General features: G+C 43.4%; 1 protein-coding gene across 1 annotated transcript; it reads left to right on the top strand.

The window, feature by feature from the left end:
• Window positions 1–785: 785 nt before the first annotated feature.
• On the top strand, window positions 786–20,788 carry LOC106570614 (U5 small nuclear ribonucleoprotein 40 kDa protein). The gene is made up of 10 exons (XM_045695020.2): window positions 786–1,029; window positions 1,369–1,498; window positions 4,096–4,189; window positions 4,299–4,464; window positions 8,011–8,133; window positions 19,366–19,486; window positions 19,818–19,900; window positions 20,085–20,146; window positions 20,257–20,360; window positions 20,522–20,788. The coding sequence occupies exons 1-10, from the start codon at window positions 916–918 to the stop codon at window positions 20,569–20,571; spliced, it is 1,047 nt and encodes a 348-aa protein (XP_045550976.1). The 5' UTR covers window positions 786–915; the 3' UTR covers window positions 20,572–20,788.
• Window positions 20,789–22,387: the final 1,599 nt, after the last annotated feature.

A 22,387-nucleotide genomic window follows, 5' to 3' on the forward strand; every position in this document is an offset into this window, starting at 1 on the left:
GGCATAGGCCCACCCACTTGGGAGCCAGGCCCAGCCAATCAGTATGAGTTTCTCTAAAAAAAAGAAGGGCTTTATTACAGACAGGTGAAGAAGCCAGATGGGCTGCGGTTGTGAGGCCGGTTGGACGTATTACCAAATTCTCTAAAACGGCGTTGGCTTATGGTAGAGAAATTAACATTGAATTCTCTGGCAACAGCTCTGGTGGTCATTCCTGTGGTCAGCATGCCAATTGCACGCTCCCTCAAAACATGAGACACCTGTGGCATTATGTTGTGTGACAAAACTGCACATTTTAGACTGGCATTTTTATTGTCCCCAGCACAAGGTGCACCTGTGTAATGATCATGCTGTTTAATAAGCTTATTGATATGCCACACCTGTCAGTCAGGTGGATGGATTATTTTGTCAAACGAGAAATGCTCACTAACATGGATGTAAACAAATGCAAGCACAACATTTGAGAGAAATAAGCTGTTTTTGTGCTTATGGAACATTTCTGGGATCTTTTATTTCAGCTCATGAAACATACGACCAACACTTCACATTCTGCGTTTATATTTTTGTTAGCCAGCCTTGGCGTTGCTATCTTGCCCTACTTTAGATAAGGGTCAATAGATATATACTTATACATTTTAAACCGCATATTACACTCGTTATTACAAATTCTAGCTATCTACCTTCTGCGGCGATAATTTATTTTTGTAGTCCGTTTCAGATGTTTTCTTCCGGTTCAAGCGCCGTGATAACCAATCATTGTTAACAGCGGAGCGGCTAACCAATTGATCGCCCTGCGAACAGGAAGTACTTCCGGATTCGTACTTGTGTAGAAAGCGGCTCGTCGAGAGAAACGTTCATTCACCTAGGACGACTTAAGTTATATTCTACTAAATCGTTTTTCTATTAATTTGCTTCGCCATGATTGAGCCCAAGAAGAGACCGGGGGACATGGCTGTGGTTCCTGCCGGTGGAGTGAAGAGGCCCAGGGCCGAGCTGATCGCTGCCGCACAGTCGCAACAACTCGTGGCAATGGTTAGAAAAGAGGGGGGTCACATCAAAATACAAGGGGAACGTTTCTTTCGCTATTTTAGCTTCAGAAAGTTGTTAGCTATGTTATGTTTTCAGTCTTTCGACTAATGGCAAATTCTCACAATTGCAGCTCCGATAAGTTGTGACCGATATGTTGACTGTTTGCTAGCTAAAGGAAGGATATCCAATGTAAATACTGCTAGCAGGAAGCTAATTTACTTATTGCTGACAAGGATACCGGATAGCATGGACCAGATTGCTAGTGGTTCATGCACATACAGTAACGTGTGAGCGAGCCAGTGACTGTAATATGACAACATGATGTCCTCCTCCCCTCTCCAGGGCCCCCCCCGCAGCTCCAGCCTGCAGGCTCCCATCATGTTGATGTGTGGCCATGAGGGAGAGGTCTATTGCTGCAAGTTCCATCCTAACGGGGCCACACTGGCCTCGTCTGGCTACGACCGGCTCATCTGTAAGTTATACACTTACTTTATATATACAGTACCAGTCAAAAGATCGGACACACCTACTTCTACATTGTAGAATAATAGTTAAGACATCAAAACGATGAAATAACATATGGAATCATGTAGTGACCAAAAAAAGTGTTAACCTCTTACTCAAATCAAAATATATGAGATTCTTCAAAGTAGCCACCCTTTGCCTTGATGACAGTTTTGCACACTCTTGGCATTCTCTCAACCTGCTTCATGAGGTAGTCACCAGGAATGCATTTCAATTAACAGGTGTGCCTTGTTAATTTGTGGAATTTCTTTCCTTCTTAATGCGTTTGAGCCAATCAGTTGTGTTGTGACAAGGTAGGGGGGGGGAATACAGAAGATGGCCCTATCTGGTAAAATACCAAGTCCATACTATGGCAAGAACAGCTCAAATAAGCAAAGAAAAACAATAGTCCATCGTTACTTTAAGACATGAAGATCAGTCAAACCGGAACATGTCATGAACTTTTAAAGTTTCTTCAAGTGCAGTCGCAAAAAACATCAAGCGCTATGATGAAACTGGCTCTGAGGGCTCCCGAGTGGCGCACTGCATCTAAGGCACTGCATCTCAGTGCTGGAGACGTCACTACAGACCCTGGTTCGACTCCAGGCTGTATAACAACCGGCCGTGATTGGGAGTCCCATAGGGCGGCTCCCAATTGGTCCAGCGTCGTCCGGGTTAGGGTTTTGCCGGGGTAGGCCTTCATTGTAAATAAGAATTTGTTCTTAAATGACTTGCCTAGATAAATAAATGAACGAGGACCACCACAGGAAAGGAAGACCCAGAGTTACCTCTGCTGCAGAGGATAAGTTCATTAGAGTTACCAGCCTCAGAAATCGGCAATTAAACATCAGACCGGTGGAAATCTGTCCTTTGGTCTGACTACAAATGAGTAGAAATGCAAAACACCTGTTTCAACGTCAACAGGGAAGAGACGACTCCGGGATGCTGACCTTCTAGGCAGAGTTCCTCTGTCCAGTGTCTGTGTTCTTTTGCCCATCTAAATCTTTTCTTTTTATTGGCCAGTCTGAGATACGCCTCTTCACTGTTAACGTTGAGACTGGTGTTTTGCGGGTACTATTTAATGAAGCTGCCAGTTGAGGACTTGTGAGGCATCTGTTTCTCAAACTAGACACTAATGTACTTGTCCTCTTGCTCAGTTGTGCACCGGGGCCTCCCACTCTTTCTATTCTGGTTAGAGCCAGTTTGCACTGTTCTGTGAAGGGAGTAGTACACAGCGTTGTATGAGATCTTCTGTTTCTTGGCAATTTCTAGCATGGAATAGCCTTCATTTCTCAGAACAAGAATAGACGGTGTTTCAGAAGAATGTTCTTTGTTTCTGGCCATTTTGAGCCTGTAATCAAACCTACAAATGCCGATGCTCCAGATACTCAACTAGTCTAAAGAAGGCCAGTTTTATTGCTTCTTTAATCAGAACAACAGTTTTCAGCTGTGCTAACATAATTGCAAAAGGGTTTTCTAATGATCAACTAGCCTTTTAAAATGATAAACTTGGATTAGCTAACACAACGTGCCATTGGAACACGAGTGATGGTTGCTGATAATGGGCTTCTGTACACCTACGTAGATATTCCATTCAAAATCAGCCGTTTCCAGCTCCAATAGTCATTTACAACATTAACAATGTCTACACTGTATTTCTGATCAATTTGATGTTATTTTAATGGGGGGGGGGAGAAACATACGTTTCTTTCAAAAACAAGGACATTTCAAAGTGACCCCAAAATGTTGAACGTTTGTGTACCCACACACACACCATGCTCCCGCTCACTTTACTAGTTGGCAACAACACTCATCCATGTCTCTTGTCTCTCTACAGTGATGTGGAATGTGTACGGGGACTGTGGTAACTTATCCCTCTCTCTACAGTGATGTGGAATGTGTACTGGGACTGTGATAACTTATCCCTCTCTCTCTACAGTGATGTGGAATGTGTACTGGGACTGTGATAACTTATCTCTCTCTCTCTACAGTGATGTGGAATGTGTACTGAGACTGTGATAACTTATCCCTCTCTCTCTACAGTGATGTGGAATGTGTACTGGGACTGTGATAACTTATCTCTCTCTCTCTACAGTGATGTGGAATGTGTACTGAGACTGTGATAACTTATCCCTCTCTCTCTCTACAGTGATGTGGAATGTGTACGGGGACTGTGATAACTTATCCCTCTCTCTCTCTACAGTGATGTGGAATGTGTACGGGGACTGTGGTAACTTATCCCTCTCTCTCTCTACAGTGATGTGGAATGTGTACGGGGACTGTGATAACTTATCCCTCTCTCTCTCTACAGTGATGTGGAATGTGTACGGGGACTGTGATAACTTATCCCTCTCTCTCTCTACAGTGATGTGGAATGTGTACTGGGACTGTGATAACTTATCCCTCTCTCTACAGTGATGTGGAATGTGTACTGGGACTGTGATAACTTATCCCTCTCTCTACAGTGATGTGGAATGTGTACGGGGACTGTGATAACTTCTCTCTCTCTCTACAGTGATGTGGAATGTGTACGGGGACTGTGATAACTTCTCTCTCTCTCTACAGTGATGTGGAATGTGTACGGGGACTGTGATAACTTTGCCACCCTGAAGGGACACAGTGGAGCTGTGATGGAGCTTCACTACAACACAGACGGCAGGTAGGATACACAGACAACACACTCGCTCAGGTCAGGAGAAACGTGAAGTTGTGTCCCAGTTGTTATAGTTGTTGAGGATATGACGTGTGTTTTCTGTCCCTGTGTGCAGCCTGCTGTTCAGTGCCAGCACAGACAAGACTGTGGGAGTGTGGGACAGTGAGACGGGCGAGAGGATCAAGCGTCTGAAAGGTCACACGTCTTTTGTTAACTCCTGCTACCCTGCTCGCCGCGGGCCTCAGCTCGTCTGTACCGGCAGCGACGACGGAACCGTCAAGGTAACCATGGCGACCGATGTTCTTCAACCCCGGTCCCAGACAGCTACCTGGGTGTGCAGGCTTTAGTTCCAGCTTGGTATGAACACACCTGTTTACCTGAGCTTTTAATTGAAAACTTCTTTATGGAGGAACAGTGAAGAATTGAGCTACTGTGATATTATCTCAACTAGCTATCTGAAGATGCTCTCTAGATAAGAGCGTCTGCTAAATAACTAACATGTCAATGTGTTAACGTTGGGCTGGAACTAAAGCCTGCCATGCAGAACCTGGGGAGTGTTGGCTGACTGCTGTTGTAGCTGTGGGGCGTCAGTCAGGTGTGTGTGTGTGTGTGTGTGGTAGCTGTGGGGCGTCAGTCAGGTGTGTGTGTGTGTGTGGTAGCTGTGGGACGTCAGTCAGGTGTGTGTGTGTGTGTGGTAGCTGTGGGACGTCAGTCAGGTGTGTGTGTGTGTGGTAGCTGTGGGGCGTCAGTCAGGTGTGTGTGTGTGTGTGGTAGCTGTGGGACGTCAGTCAGGTGTGTGTGTTGTAGCTGTGGGACGTTAGTCGTGTGTGTGTGTGTGTGTTCTAGCTGTGGGACATCAGTCAGGTGTGTGTGTGTTCTAGAGGTCGGCCGATTATGATTTTTCAACGCCGATGCCGATTATTGGAGGACGAAACAGATTAATCGGCCGATTATTTTCTCTTTTTTTTTATAATGACAATTACAACAATACTGAATGAACACTTATTTTAACTTAATATAATACATCAATAAAATCAATTTAGCCTCAAATAAATAATGAAATGTGTTCAATTTGGTTTAAATAATGCAAAAACACAGTGTTGGAGAAGAAAGTAAAAGTGCAATATGTGCCATGTAAAAAAGCTAACGTTTAAGTTCCTTGCTCAGAACATGAGAACATATGAAAGCTGGTGGTTCCTTTTAACATGAGTCTTCAATATTCCCAGGTAAGAAGTTTTAGGTTGTAGTTATTATAGGAATTATAGGACTATTTCTCTCTATACGATTTGTATTTCATATACCTTTGACTATTGGATGTTCTTATAGGCACTTTAGTATTGCTAGTGTAACAGTATAGCTTCCGTCCCTCTCCTCGCTCCTACCTGGGCTCAAACCAGGAACACATCGACAACAGCCACCCTCGAAGCAGCGTTACCCATGCAGAGCAAGGGGAACAACTACTCCAAGTCACAGAGCGAGTGACGTTTGAAACGCTATTAGCGTGCACCCGGCTAACTAGCTAGCCATTTCACATCGGTTACACCAGCATAATCTTGGGAGTTGACAGGCTTGAAGGGGTGGGTATAATTTGTGGAACGTTCCAACAGCAATCTGTTCCAAAAAAACGTAAAGTAAAAGTTTGCCAACCAACAACGCATACAAACCTAGCTAACTAGCTGACGAATAGGCATCAACTCACCACGTAGCTTATTCTTAATGTTTGTCCATAAGCAAACAGACATGTGAGGACAGACATTTTTCGGAATAAACGTGATGAGTGAAAAACCACTCCCTACCCGGTATCTTATTCTGCCGCTATACAACTTTGTATGCGTTGTTTTTTGGAAACCTTGTTATTTCCGAAGTTTTTGGAATAGATTCCTGTTGGAACGTTCCACAAATTATACCCACCCAGGTTGAAGTCATAAACAGCGCAATGCTTGAAGCACAGCGAAGGGCTGTTTGAATGAATGCTTACGAGCCTGCTGCTGCCTACCACCGCTCAGTCAGACTGCTCTATCAAATCAGACTTAATTATAATATAATAAACACACAGAAATACGAGCCTTGGGTCATTAATATGGTCGAAATCTGGAAACGATCATCTCGAAAACAAAAGTTTTTTTCTTTCAGTGACATACGGAACCGTTCCGTATTTTATCTAACGGGTGACTAAGTCTAAATATTCCTGTTAGGCATTGATGTTTATGGTTAGGTACATTGGTGCAACGACAGTACTTTTTTCGCGAATGCGCTTGTTAAATCAACACCCGTTTGTCGAAGTAGGCTGTGATTCAATGATAAATTAACAGGCACCGCATCGATTATATGCAACGCAGGACACGTTAGATAAACTAGTAATATCATCAACCATTGTGTAGTTAACTAGTGATTATGTTAAGATTGATAGTTTTTTTATAAGTCTAATGCTAGCTAGCAACTTACCTTTGCTTCTTGCTGCCCTCACGTTACAGGTAGTCAGCCTGTTAATCCTTGTGGAGTGCAATGTAAGGCAGGTGGTTAGAGCGTTGGACAAAAGCGAATCCCCCCTGAACAAGGCAGTTAACCACCGGTTCTAGGCCGTTATTATAAATCAGAATGTAAAACAACAACAACAACAAACAGCAAATCGGCCGAAAATACCGATTGGTATGAAAACTTGAAATCGGCCCTAATTAATCGGCCATTCCGATTAATCGGTCGACCTCTAGTGTGTTGTAGCTGTGGGACATCAGTCAGGTGTGTGTGTGTTGTAGCTGTGGGACGTCAGTAAGGTGTGTGTGTGTTGTAGCTGTGGGACGTCAGTAAGGTGTGTGTGTGTGTGTTGTAGCTGTGGGACGTCAGTAAGGTGTGTGTGTGTTGTAGCTGTGGGACGTCAGTAAGGTGTGTGTGTGTGTGTGTGTGTAGCTGTGGGACGTCAGTAAGGTGTGTGTGTGTGTGTTGTAGCTGTGGGACGTCAGTAAGGTGTGTGTGTGTGTGTGTGTTGTAGCTGTGGGACGTCAGTAAGGTGTGTGTGTGTGTGTGTGTGTGTGTGTTGTAGCTGTGGGACGTCAGTAAGGTGTGTGTGTGTGTGTTGTAGCTGTGGGACGTCAGTAAGGTGTGTGTGTGTGTGTGTGTGTTGTAGCTGTGGGACGTCAGTAAGGTGTGTGTGTGTGTGTGTGTTGTAGCTGTGGGACGTCAGTAAGGTGTGTGTGTGTTGTAGCTGTGGGACGTCAGTAAGGTGTGTGTGTGTTGTAGCTGTGGGACGTCAGTAAGGTGTGTGTGTGTTGTAGCTGTGGGACGTCAGTAAGGTGTGTGTGTGTGTGTGTGTTGTAGCTGTGGGACGTCAGTAAGGTGTGTGTGTGTGTGTGTTGTAGCTGTGGGACGTCAGTAAGGTGTGTGTGTGTGTGTTGTAGCTGTGGGACGTCAGTAAGGTGTGTGTGTGTGTTGTAGCTGTGGGACGTCAGTAAGGTGTGTGTGTGTGTGTGTGTGTTGTAGCTGTGGGACGTCAGTAAGGTGTGTGTGTGTGTGTGTGTTGTAGCTGTGGGACGTCAGTAAGGTGTGTGTGTGTTGTAGCTGTGGGACGTCAGTAAGGTGTGGTGTGTGTGTGTGTTGTAGCTGTGGGACGTCAGTAAGGTGTGTGTTGTAGCTGTGGGACATCAGTAAGGTGTGTGTGTGTGTGTGTGTGTTGTAGCTGTGGGACGTCAGTAAGGTGTGTGTGTGTGTGTGTGTGTAGCTGTGGGACGTCAGTAAGGTGTGTGTGTGTGTGTTGTAGCTGTGGGACGTCAGTAAGGTGTGTGTGTGTGTGTAGCTGTGGGACGTCAGTAAGGTGTGTGTTTTGTGTGTAGCTGTGGGACGTCCGTAAGAAGGGGGCGGTCCATACGTTCCAGAACACCTATCAGGTGTTGGCCGTCACATTCAACGACACCAGCGACCAGATTCTGTCTGGAGGCATCGACAACGACATCAAGGTGCGTGTGTGTGTGTGTGTGTGTGTGTGTGTGTGTGTGTGTGTGTGTGTGTGTGTGTGTGTGTGTGTGTGTGTGTGTGTGTGTGTGTGTGTGTGTGTGTGTGTGTTTGTGGCATGGCTACTGTGTCATAACGCCGTAACATCATGGCACCTCATTCAACCTCTATAACTATCAATGTCTGTTTTTGTTTGTGACTGTGTCACCCAGAGCGACTGTTTTGCATTTTGGATTCGTCACATTGAAAGATCCAATCTAGCTAGTCCAGATGAGTGAGGAATGAATCACGGAATGGCATGCTCCATCAGAACTCAATCCAAACTAATAAAAAGGCCATTAATAATTCTACTGGGATTATTGATCAGGTGGTGGCTGTGTAGTGGAGACATAGTGAGCAACACAGTACAGGGCTCCCGAGTGGCGCAGCGGTCTAAGGCACTGCATCTCAATGCTAGAGGTGTCACTACAGACCCTGGTTTGATTCCGGGCTGTATCACAACCTGCCGTGATTGGGAGTCCCATAGGGACCGACCGTCAGAGGATCTGGAGGGAGAGGGAGACTGGATGATCAAAATGACCTGAAATAGGTTAATGAAGTGAAATGAACAGGGAGATGGATGATCAAAATGACCTGAAATAGTTTGATGAAGTGAAATGAACAGGGAGATGGATGATCAAAATGACCTGAAATAGGTTAATGAAGTGAAATGAACAGGGAGATGGATGATCAAAATGACCTGAAATAGTTTGATGAAGTGAAATGAACAGGGAGATGGATGATCAAAATGACCTGAAATAGTTTGATGAAGTGAAATGAACAGGGAGATGGATGATCAAAATGACCTGAAATAGGTTAATGAAGTGAAATGAACAGGGAGATGGATGATCAAAATGACCTGAAATAGGTTGATGAAGTGAAATGAACAGGGAGATGGATGATCAAAATGACCTGAAGTAGGTTGATGAAGTGAAATGAACAGGGAGATGGATGATCAAAATGACCTGAAGTAGGTTGATGAAGTGAAATGAACAGGGAGATGGATGATCAAAATGACCTGAAGTAGGTTGATGAAGTGAAATGAACAGGGAGATGGATGATCAAAATGACCTGAAGTAGGTTGATGAAGTGAAATGAACAGGGAGATGGATGATCAAAATGACCTGAAGTAGGTTGATGAAGTGAAATGAACAGGGAGATGGATGATCAAAATGACCTGAAGTAGGTTGATGAAGTGAAATGAACAGGGAGATGGATGATCAAAATGACCTGAAGTAGGTTGATGAAGTGAAATGAACAGGGAGATGGATGATCAAAATGACCTGAAGTAGGTTGATGAAGTGAAATGAACAGGGAGATGGATGATCAAAATGACCTGAAGTAGGTTGATGAAGTGAAATGAACAGGGAGATGGATGATCAAAATGACCTGAAGTAGGTTAATGAAGTGAAATGAACAGGGAGATGGATGATCAAAATGACCTGAAGTAGGTTGATGAAGTGAAATGAACAGGGAGATGGATGATCAAAATGACCTGAAATAGGTTGATGAAGTGAAATGAACAGGGAGATGGATGATCAAAATGACCTGAAGTAGGTTGATGAAGTGAAATGAACAGGGAGATGGATGATCAAAATGACCTGAAGTAGGTTGATGAAGTGAAATGAACAGGGAGATGGATGATCAAAATGACCTGAAGTAGGTTGATGAAGTGAAATGAACAGGGAGATGGATGATCAAAATGACCTGAAGTAGGTTGATGAAGTGAAATGAACAGGGAGATGGATGCCAGACTCACAGAACATCTCTTTCTGGTGCTTGAGGGAGGGATCGGTCTGACGGCATGCAAGCAGGCAGGGGCTCCTGGTTGGCTGGTGCATGTGGGCCTGAAGCTCCTGCCGTCTCCTGCTGACAGGTTTTCTGAGGCAGGCTTACTGTGGCCCGCCTGGGTAGCTGAGCAGAAGATATTCACAATCAAAGATGTGATGATGACAGTAGCCTGTCGTAATGCGGTCTTCCAACCACAGACGTTCAAAGTAAATAGTAATGGGAAAGGTGGTTCAAAATTACTCGTCATTTACACATATGCTGAATCATCAGATATAATCACATTTTATTTGTCACGTTCGCCGAATACAACCTTACCGTGAAATGTTTACTTTCAAGCCCTTAACCAACAATGTAGTTTTAATAAAAATAAGAGTTAAGAAGAAAAAGATTTACTACATTAACCAAAGTAAAAAAATAACAATAATGATGCTATATACAGGGGGTATCGAGTCAATGTATGGGGGTACAGGTTAGTTGAGGTAATATGTACATGTCGGTAGGGGTGAAGTGACTATGCATAGATAATAAACAGCGAGTAGCAGCAGTGTGGGGGGGAAAACAAGGGGGGTCAATGCAAATAGTCGGGGTAGCCATTCGATTAGCTGTTCAGCAGTCTTATGGCTTGGGGTTAGAAGCTGTTCAGAACCCTTTTGGACCTAGACTTGGCGCGCCGGTACTGCTTACTGTGTGGTAGCAGAGAGAACAGTCTATGACTAGGGTGACTGGAGTCTTTGGCAATTTTTAGGGCGTTTCTCTGACTAGCACTACCCTCTGTAGCACCTTGCGGTCGGAGGCCAAGCAGTTGCCATAACAGGCGGTGATGCAACCAGTCAGGATGCTCTCGATGGTGCAGATGTATAACTTTTTGAGGATCTGAGGACCCATGCCAAATCTTTTCAGTCTCCTGAGGGGGAATAGGTGTTGTCGTGCCCTCCTCACGACTGTCTTGGTGTGCTTGGACCATGTTAGTTTGTTGGTGATGTGGACACCAAGGAACTTGAAGCTCTCAACCTGCTCCACTACAGCCCTGTCAATGAGAATGGAGGGCGTGTTCGGCACTCCTTTTCCTGTAGTCCACAATCATCTCCTTTGTCTTGATCACATTGCGGGAGAGGTGGTCGTCCTGGCACCACATTTTCAGGTCTCCGACCTCCCTATAGGCTGTCTTGTCGGTGATCAGGCTGTGTCGTCTGCAAACTTAATGATGGTGTTGGAGTCGTGCCTAGCCATGCAGTCATGGGTGAACAGGGAGTACAGGAGGGGACTAAGCACGCATCTCTGAGGGGCCCCCGTGTTGAGGATCAGCGTGACGGATGTGTTGTTACCTACCCTCACCACCTGGGGGCGGCCTGTCAGGATGTCCAGGATTCAGTTGCAGAGGGAGGTGTTTAGTCCCAGGGTCCTTAGCTTAGTGATGAGCTTTGAGGGCACTATGGTGTTGAACGCCTAGCTGTAGTCAATGAACAGCATTCTCACGTAGGTGTTCCTTTTGTCCAGGTGGGAAAGGGCAGTGTTGAGTGCAATAGATTGCGTCATCTGTGGATCTATTGGTGCGGTATTCAATTTGGAGTGGGTCCAGGGTTTCCCGGGATGATGGTGTTGATGTGAGCCATGACCAGCCTTTCAAAGCACTTCATGGCTACTGATGTGAGTGCTACGGGTCTGTACTCAGTTAGGCAGGTTACCTTGGTGTTCTTGGGCACAGGGACTATGGTGGACTGCTTGAAACATGTAGGTATTACTGACTCGGCCAGGGACAGGTTGAACATGTCAGTGAAGACACTTGCCAGTTGGTCAGTGCGTGCTCGGAGTAACCGTCCTGGTAATCCTTCTGGCCCTGTGGCCTTGTGAATGTTGACCTGTTTAAAGGGCTTACTCACATATTCTACTGCGAGCGTGATCACACAGTCGTCCGGAACAGCTGGTGCTCTCATGCATGCTTCGGTGTTGCTTACCTCGACGTGCACATAGTCATTTAGCTCGTCTGGTAGACTTGTCACTGGGCAGCTTGTGGCTGTGCTTCCCTTTGTAGTCTGTAATAGTTTGCAAGCCCTGCTACATCCTGAGTGGCGCAGCGGTTTAAGGCACTGCATCTCAGTGATGGAGTAGTCACTACAGATCCTGGTTCGATCACGGGCTGTATCACATCCGGCCGTGATCAGGAGTCCTATAGGGCATCGCTGAATTTGCACAGCGTCGTCCTGTTTAGGGGAGGGTTTGGCTGGGATAGTCCGTCATTGTAAATAAGAATTTACTCTTAATTGACTTGCCTAGTTAAATATATCGTCATCGATGCACTTATTGATGAAGCCGGTGACTGATGTGGTGTACTCCTCAATGCCATCGGATGAGTCCCGGAACATTTTCCAGTCTGTGCTAGCAAAACAGTCCTATAGCTTAGCATCTGCGTCATCTGACCACTTCCGTCTGGAATGAGTCACTGGTACTTCCTGCTTTAGTTTTTGCGTGTAAGCAGGAATCAGGAGGATAGAATTAAGGTCGGATTTGCCAAGTGGAGGGTGAGGGAGAGCTTTGTATGCGTCTCTGTGTGTGGAGTAAAGGTCTTTTTTCCCCTTTTTTTCTTCTTCTTCTTGTTGCACATGTAACGTGCCAGTAGAAATGAGGTAAAACGGATTTAAGTTTCCCTTCATTGAAGTCCCCGGCCACTAGGAGTGCCGCCACCTGGATGAGCATTTTCTTGTTTGCTTATGGCCTTATACAGCTTGTTGAGTGCGGACTTAGCCTCAGTATCGGTTTCTGATGGTAAATGGACAACTACGGAAAATATAGATGAACTGTAGACCACACTAGTTATCATGAAATCCACTACCTCAAGCGAGCAAAACCTCGAGACGTCTTTTTAATATTAGATTTTTTTTATTGACAAATAGACACAGACAGCCACCCCTTATCTTACAGATGCATAGAAAAACCAGCCAACTGTATATTATCCATGTCGTCTTTCAGCCACGACTCGGTGAAACATAAGATATTACAGTTTTTAATGTCCCGTTGGTGGGCTAATTTTGAACGGAATTCATCCATCTTTTTCTCGAATGATTGCACATTGGCCAATAGGACGAACAGTAGAGGCGCATTACCCTACTCGCTGACAAATTCTCACAAGACACCCAGACCTGCGTCCACTGTATCTGCTTCTTCTCTTCACGCGAATGATGGGGATTTGGGCCTTGTCGGGTGTCTGAAGTAAATCCTTTGCGTCCGACTCATTAAAGAAAAAATCTTTGTCCAGTTCGAGGTGACTAATCGCTGTCCAGATATCCAAAAGCTATTTTCGGTCATAAGAGACGGTAGCAGCAACATTATGTACAAAATAAGTTACAAATAACGTGAAAAACACACAAAATAGCACAATTGGTTAGGAGCCTGTAAAACGGCAGCCATCTCCTCCGGCGCCATTTATATTGGGTCATGGTTGATCACAGGGTCATATTGAGTCGGGGTCATATTGAGTCGGGGTCATATTGAGTCGAGGTCATGGTTGATCACAGGGGCATATTGAGTCGGGGTCATATTGAGTCGGGGTCATATTGAGTCGAGGTCATATTGAGTCGGGGTCATATTGAGTCGAGGTCATGGTTGATCACAGGGTCATATTGAGTCGAGGTCATGGTTGATCACAGGGTCATATTGAGTCAGGGTCATATTGAGTCAGGGTCATGGTTGATCACAGCGGGACGGACTGAGTTTACGGCTTCCTCTGAGGGGTCATCCTGTGAGACACCTGTGAGGACGAGGCGCTCATGGTGCATGGATGCATGACTGGTATATTCTGGACCAGTCAGCTGGTGGGTGTTGAGCACTGGAGGGTTCAAGGCTTGTTGAATGGTAGGTGCATGCTGGATGAGGTTAAACTGGGTTGGGCGAAATCATGACGCTAGCAATCTGCTGCAGGTGGCTGTTTATCAGATATTCCTGCTGTTGGAGCCACGAATAGCGGCTTATTGTTCACAATGTGGACGTTCATATCCCTCAAGGCCCTGGTGGCGTCCACAGCGGAGGAGGAAGCCACAAATCCAAAAACCTTTGTTTCGGCAGCACTCCGTCATCACCTTGGCGCTGATGATGGTTCCGACGCGGCAAATCTTTCTGGAGACGACGATCGTCCCGGCTATCATCCAGTTTCTTCACGTACAGGATGACTCTGGTAATGTGGACCTGCGTTTCAACACCGTCTGGCGCTCGCGTTTCTTCTGGGCTTTGCCCACATAGATCCACATCCTGTTCACCTCCTTCCCATTCATCTGATCCACAGCCCGAGGAGGTCAGATGCACTCTAATGAGAGCTCTGTAACACATCAATAATGGATGGGATCTCTCACCTTCTGTGCATCTTCATGCCAGTTGAAACTGAATCTTCTGGCCGTCCCGCTGTGATCGACCGTGACTCTCTGGACCTGAAGTGGACAGAATCCTCAACTCAATAATAAGGCCAACTAAACAGTCAGGACATCTCGCAAAAATATTTTGAAAAAATGCATTCCAGGTTGATGCAAATGTTCTTGATGTACACATTGAACTCTTTATTTATTTATTTATATCTATATCTCTATATATATATATATATATATATATATATATATATATATATATATATATATATATATATATATACATACATACATACATACATACATACATACATACATACACACAATGTGTATCTACAATATACATATACATTTTTTCTTTTTTTTGTCCTGGATCCTAATTCAGCCGCTTGCTGTTGACGAGATTTGAAGGGTTCGGTGTGGGGGGGCGAGGGGTTGAACTCTTGAAAGTTGTAATAGTAGAATACACAAGGTGACATTACTAAACTGAGTTGTAATAGTAGACTGTACAAGGTGACATTACTAAACTGAATTGTAATAGTAGAATACACAAGGTGACATTACTAAACTGAGTTGTAATAGTAGAATACACAAGGTGACATTACTAAACTGAGTTGTAATAGTAGAATACACAAGGTGACATTACTAAACTGAGTTGTAATAGTAGACTGTACAAGGTGACATTACTAAACTGAGTTGTAATAGTAGAATACACAAGGTGACATTACTAAACTGAGTTGTAATAGTAGAATACACAAGGTGACATTACTAAACTGAGTTGTAATAGTAGAATACACAAGGTGACATTGCTAAACTGAGTTGTAATAGTAGAATACACAAGGTGACATTACTCAACTGAGTTGTAATAGTAGACTGTACAAGGTGACATAACTAAACTGAGTTGTAATAGTAGACTGTACAAGGTGACATTACTAAACTGAGTTGTAATAGTAGAATACACAAGGTGACATTACTAAACTGAGTTGTAATAGTAGAATACACAAGGTGACATTACTAAACTGAGTTGTAATAGTAGAATACACAAGGTGACATTACTAAACTGAGTTGTAATAGTAGAATACACAAGGTGACATTACTAAACTGAGTTGTAATAGTAGACTGTACAAGGTGACATTACTAAACTGAGTTGTAATAGTAGAATACACAAGGTGACATTACTAAACTAAGTTGTAATAGTAGAATGCACAAGGTGACATTACTAAACTGAGTTGTAATAGTAGAATACACAAGGTGACATAACTGAACTGAGTTGTAATAGTAGACTGTACAAGGTGACATAACTAAACTGGGTTGTAATAGTAGAATGCAGAAGCTTTAAAACTGCATCACTTTCTCTGTACCCCAGGAAATAAGCTTTAAACCTGTAAAATGTTCTCTACACCAACAAGAGGGGTGTGAACAGTTTGTGTCATGAACAGTGCTTGTCCCCATGGAAATAGATGCGATAAGTTCCCCAATGCTGGAAGGAGGACCTGAGTGAAGAAGTTTGGGAACTGCTGACTTAGATCATATATTGTCAAGTAGAGATGCCTCATGAAGCAACTGCTCTCTATCTTGTGTTGTTCTGTTTATTTTCTGTCTCCGTTTCTGCCCCCACACTGACCGGACAAGTAGGCCACGCAATGGATTGTGGTCATTGTAGTTAATTACCATGTTTTCAGTGCTAAACTAGGCAGAATATTAGCCTACTCTCAACACCCTAGTACATCGCACAGTTCAGGATTTAGTTCACAAAAAAAACAAACGAAATGGAATTCAAAATAATTGAACCGACGTCGTGAATTTGTTGTTTTTAAAACAAATAACAAAAATGTTGGTTATTCACTCTGCACTTCATTCTATACTCAGATGGTGACCCTTAGTTTATTTACAGGAAGGAGAGGTGGAGGGAGGGAGGGAGGGAGGGAGGGAGGAAGAGAGTGATGAGTGGTAGAGATGTCAATGTCTCATCTCTCCACTCCCACTAGTCTGAGAACACATTTAGTCTCAACAGCTATGTAACTTTAACCATGTGCAGAAGGAGAAATGGAGGAAGGGCAGAGGCCTGTATACATGCAGAACCAAGCAGTTTTTCCCTTGTTACAGGCATATCTCCTCTCTCCCTCCATCTGTCACTGATCCCTCTCTTCCTCTCGCCATCTGTCACCTATCTATCGATCCCTCTCGCCTATTTCTTTTCTCTCTCTCGCTCGATTCAATTTAAGGGCTTTATTGGCATGGGAAACCTATGTTTACATTGACAAAGCAAGTGAAATAGATAAAGAAAAGTGAAATAAACAATAAAAAGTGTACAGTAAACATTACACTCACAAAAGCTCTAAAAGAATAGGCATTACAAATGTCATATGTGTATATATACAGTGTTCTAATGATGTGCAAATAGTTATTTACAAAAGCATTCTAGTTTGCTCTGTTATTTTGTTAATTACTTGACACATTAGAAAGAATTATCTTTTTGTTTTCTCTTGATTTGGTTGGGTCTAATTGTCTGTCTGGTCCTGGGGCTCTGTGGGGTCTGTTTGTGAACAGAGCCACAGGACCAGGTTAATATCTCTGTATGTGATGGCTTTATGGAAGGTTTGGGAGTTGCTTCCTGTCTCTCTATCCCCCTCCAATAGTAAGTGTTTCCTTCCGAGGTTCCACGGAGCTTGTTAAATGACACACTAGTGTTTGATTTGGTTTTAATTACCTGTGATGGGCAGGACTTGCAGGAGGTATGTTGTTTTAATGAATTTGATCACGTTATGTAGCCTGTTGATTTAATTCTTGATGAATAAATGCAACTAACACGTTTCTCTGTAATACAACCACCTAGCCATTTTATGAAGTTGGCTTTAGCTAGCCTGCTAGATAGATTCTCAACCTCATAACTAGCTACCAAGCCATTTCAGGCTAACAATCAAGTTACAGTAGCTATTCTAAGGATCTAAGCTGTCATGCCTGCTGGAAAAGTTGCTAGACTTTAGAAAAATACCTGAACGTCTTTAATTCTTGGGTTATGACGTTATATACGAGTTGTAGTAAACTCAGGTATTGAAGTTCGTAAAGAATAAAATGTGCATTATTTTATTAAAATGACAATTGAACAGGTAAAGACGTTAGAGAACCTATGGAGAAAAATATACATTTTTGACATAATGAGGCATAATAATTATGGCAGGGAAAAGCTGTTTTTCAGGAGTTTAAAGAACGCTCACCACCCCTCCATCCTCAAATAATGGGTGCATGACGCCCCTATTCACTCAAACACACACACTTTGGGGTGAAATATGCATAAAAAACATTCTCATCTTTGTGGTATTGCACTGATTCCCTGATTTCTCTCTCGCTCTCTTTCTCCTTTCTCTCTCTCTCTCTCTCTCTCCTTTCCTTCTCTCCTTTCCCCCCACACCGGTCAAAAACACCTACTCATTCAAGGTTTTTTCTTTTAACTATTTTCTACATTGTAGAACAATAGTGAAGACAAACTATGGAATCATGTAGTAACCAAAAAAGTGTTAAACAAATTAAAATATTTTATATTTGAGATTCTTCAAATAGCCACCCTTTGCCTTGATGACAGCTTTGCACTCTCTCAACCAGCTTCATGAGGTAGTCACCTGGAATGCATTTCAATTAACAGTTGTGTCTTGTTAAAAGTTAATTTGTGGAATTTCTTTCCTTCATGCATTTGAACCAATCAGTTGTGTTGTGACAAGGTAGGGGTGGTATACAGAAGATAGCCCTATTTGGTAAAATACCTAATCCATATTATGGCAAGAACAGCTCAAATAAGCAAAGAGAAACGACAGTCCATTACTTTAAGAAATGAAGGTCAGTCAATACGGAACATTTCAAGAACTTTGATCATTTCTTCAAGTGCAGTCGCAAAAACCATCAACCGCTATGATGAAACTGTCTCTCATGAGGACCGCCACAGGAATGGAAGACCCAGAGTTACCTCTGCTGCAGAAGATAAGTTCATTAGAGTTACCAGCCTCAAATTGTAGCCCAAATAAATGCTTCACATAGTTCAAGTAACAGACACATCTCAACATCAACTGTTCAGAGGAGACTGTGAATCAGGCCTTCATGGTCGATTTTGCTGCAAAGAAACCACTACTAAAGGACACTAAGAAGAAGAGACTTGGATGGGCCAAGAAACACGAGCAATGGACATTAGACCGGTGGAAATCTGTCCTTTGGTCTGATGAATCCAAATTGGAGATTTTTGGTTCAAACCGCCGTGTCTTTGTGAGATGTGGTGTGGGTGAACGGATGATCTCCGCATGTGTATTTCCCACCGTGAAGCATGGAGGAGGTGTGGGGGTGCTTTGCTGGTAACACTATCTGTGATTTATTTAGAATTCAAGGCACACTTAACCAGCATGGCTACTACAGCATTCATTCATTCTGCAGCGATACACCATCCCATCTGGTTTGGACTATGATTTGTTTTTCAACAGGACAATGACCCAACACACCTCCAGGCTGTGTAAGGGCTATTTAACCAAGAAGGAGAGTGATGGAGTGCTGCATCAGATCTGGCTTCCACAGTCCCCTGCCCTCAACCAAAATTGAGATGGTTTGGGGTGAGTCGGACTTGTGAAGGAAAAGCAGCCAACAAGTGCTCAGCATACTTGAACTCCAGCATTCCAGGTGACGCTGGTTGAGAGAATGCCAAGAGTGTGCAAAGCTGTCAAAGCAAAGGGTGGCTATTTTGAAGAATCTAAAATATATTTTGATTTGTTTAACACTTGTTTGGTTACTACATGATTCCATATGTGTTATTTCATAGTTTTGACATCTTCACTATTATTCTACAATGTAGAAAATAGTAAAAATCAAGAAAAACCCTTGAATGAGTAGGTGTTGTAAAACTTTTGACTTGTTGTGTATATCTGTATGCCTGGGAGCTCCCTTTCACATTAGGTTACATCCCCGTACGTACCTTCAGAAAGATGCGTGAGAGAGAGACCAGATCTTACCAGGAGGCTACCTGTGTCGTGTCGTCAGACAGTGAATAACTTACTTCCTGTCTCTCTGTGAGTGCAGGTGTGGGACCTGAGGCAGAATAAGATGATCTACGGTATGCATGGTCATGGTGATTCCCTGACTGGCCTCTGTCTGAGCTCAGAGGGATCCTACCTCCTCTCCAACTCCATGGACAACACAGGTCAGTGTGTGTGTGTGGTTACAATACTTCAGTGTTGTCCTGTGTGACTCAGTTGCTAGAGCATGGCGTTCGTAACGCCATGGGTCGTGGGTTCGATTCCTGCTGAGGCCACCTATTTACTAAGTCGCTTTGGATAAAAATCACCACTATCAGCCACCGGCCCAAGTTCCCACCTCCAGGCCACCAAGAGCTGCCCCTCAACCATGTGAGCCCCCCCACCCCTAGTATACACGTAGAATATATTATATTGTTATATTATGTGTGTGTGTGTGTGTGTGTGTGTGTGTGTGTGTGTGTGTGTGTGTGTGTGTGTGTGTGTGTGATCCCGTAGTGCGTATTTGGGACGTCCGTCCGTTCGCTCCCAAGGAGAGATGTGTGAAGATATTCCAGGGGAACATTCACAACTTTGAGAAGGTAAATTAAGACTTTTGATCAGAGTGAGATTCAAGTGTTTTTTTATTTTATTTTGGAGCTGAAAAGACTTTAATTGCGAGTGTGTTTTAATATTTGTGCTCCTGTTATGTAAGTCTAGTGGTCTGCTATAGCCTGGTTATAGCATGTTAATAAACTTGTTTATAATACATTGCTCTGTCCACAGAACCTTCTGAGGTGTTCCTGGTCTGCTGATGGCAGCAAGATTGCAGCAGGCTCAGCTGACAGGTGAGCGCGCCACACACACACACGCACACACAGCAATACAACCACCCCTCCCCCAAATGCACCAAACACCTCTTGTATGATCCTTTTATACACTGTTTGTGTGTGTCCAGGTTTGTGTATGTGTGGGACACCACCTCTCGTAGGATCCTGTACAAGCTGCCAGGCCACGCTGGGTCAGTCAACGAGGTCGCCTTCCATCCCGAGGAGCCTATTGGTGAGAGGAGTCTGTTTTATATCCGTGTATCTGGCGAATCACACGCTCTCCGAGTCTCTGTAGCTTTTTTCTATTGCGGGTTTAATCTTTGACTAGGTTGTTTTTGGTCTGTACTCTCTCTCGTTTTCTAATAGTGTCTATTTTATTTTTTCCCCCCACAGTCCTCTCTGGCGCCAGTGACAAGAGACTCTACATGGGAGAGATTCAGTAGGACTGTTTGTGTGTGTTGTGAGTGTGAATGTCCTGCCCCGGAGCCTTGTGTGTATGGATCCAGCCCCAAACTGTGTGAATGAAAGGTACTTTTATATGCTTCTGTTTTATTTAGTAACATCCTCAGACTGTCATTTACTTTAGAATGTCCAGTCACAACAACCAACACCTGTTTTTTTTTTAAATGTCTCTTAATAAACTACGTCTGGGGAAAAATATTGTTTTGTCATATCCTCTTTTTTTATATTTTTTTAATCTTTTTTTTTTTTAATAAATGGTCATTCTAGAAGTGTAACTTGGTCAAAAAAAACATTTAATTTGCACGTGTTCTACTTCGCAAAAAAACAAAATTTCCCATCTTGAGGTTAGATAAATAGAATGACTATAGTAAGTGCCTATTAAACATGCTGTAATTTCAGAAGATGTCCATAATATATCTGCCGTAATAGTGGAATGATGGTGTGTCACACTATTACTTACCCGCCAATGTTCTGATTGGCTGTGAAATTGGCCTATTGATTTCTCCCGCCGGAGCAGAATTGCAACGAGCTGCTGGCAAACGCACAAAGGTGCTGTTTGAATGAATGCTTACGAGCCTGCTGCTGCCTACCATCGCTCAGTCAGACTGCTCTATCAAATATCAAATCATAGACTTAATTATAGCATAACACACACAAATACGAGCCTTTGGTCATTAATATGGTCGAATCCGGAAACTATCATTTCAAAAACGAAACCTTTATTTCAGTGAAATACGGAACCGTTCCATATTTTATCTATCGGGTGGCATCCCTAAGTCTAAATATTCCTGTTACATTGCTCAATGTTATTACATTTACATTTTACATTTTAGTCATTTAGCAGACGCTCTTATCCAGAGCGACTTACAGTAGTGAATGCATACATTTCATACATTTTTTCTCCGTACTGGTCCCCCGTGGGTTATGTCATAATTATGTGCAATTCTGGCAAATTAATTACGGCCTTTGTTAGGAATAAATGGACTAGACACAGTTCGCAATGAGCCAGGCGGCCCAAACTGCTGTATATACCCTGACTGCTTGCACGGAACGCTAGAGAAGTGACAACATTTACATTTACGTCATTTAGCAGACGCTCTTATCCAGAGTGACTTACAAATTGGTGCACAACGTCACATCCCTAGTTATAAGAAATTCATGTTAGCAGGCAATATTAAATAAATATGCAGGTTTAAAAAATATATACTTGTGTATTGATTTTAAAGGCATTGATGTTTATGGTTGGGTACGTTGGTGCAACGACAGTGCTTTTTTCACAAATGCGCTTGTTAAATCATCACCCGTTTGTCGAAGTAGGCTGCGATTCGATGAGAAATTAATAGGCACCGCATCGATTATATGCAACGCAGGACAAGCTAGATAACTACACATGGTTGATGATATTACTAGTTTAACTAGTGATTATGTTAAAATTGATAGTTTTTTTTTGTAAGATAAGTTTAATGATAGCGAGCAACTTACCTTGGCTTCTTGCTGCCCTCGCGTAACAGGTAGTCAGCCTGCTACGCAGGCTCCTTGTGGAGTGCAATGTAAGGCAGGTGGTTAGAGCGTTGGACTAGTAACTGGAAGGTTGCAAAAACGAATCCCCGAGCTGACAAGGTAAAAATCTGTTCTGCCCCTGAACAAGGCAGTTAACCCACCGTTCCTAGGCCGTCATTGAAAATAAGAATGTGTTTTTAATCTGACTTGCCTAGTTAAAGGTGTAAAAAAAAAAATTGCCAAATCGGTGTCCAAAAATACCGATTTGTTTATGAAAACTTGAAATCGCCGCTAATT

The sequence above is a fragment of the Salmo salar genome, chromosome 14 (assembly GCF_965601325.2).
Source record: "Salmo salar chromosome 14, fSalSal1, whole genome shotgun sequence".
NCBI classification, from domain to species: domain Eukaryota; kingdom Metazoa; phylum Chordata; class Actinopteri; order Salmoniformes; family Salmonidae; genus Salmo; species Salmo salar.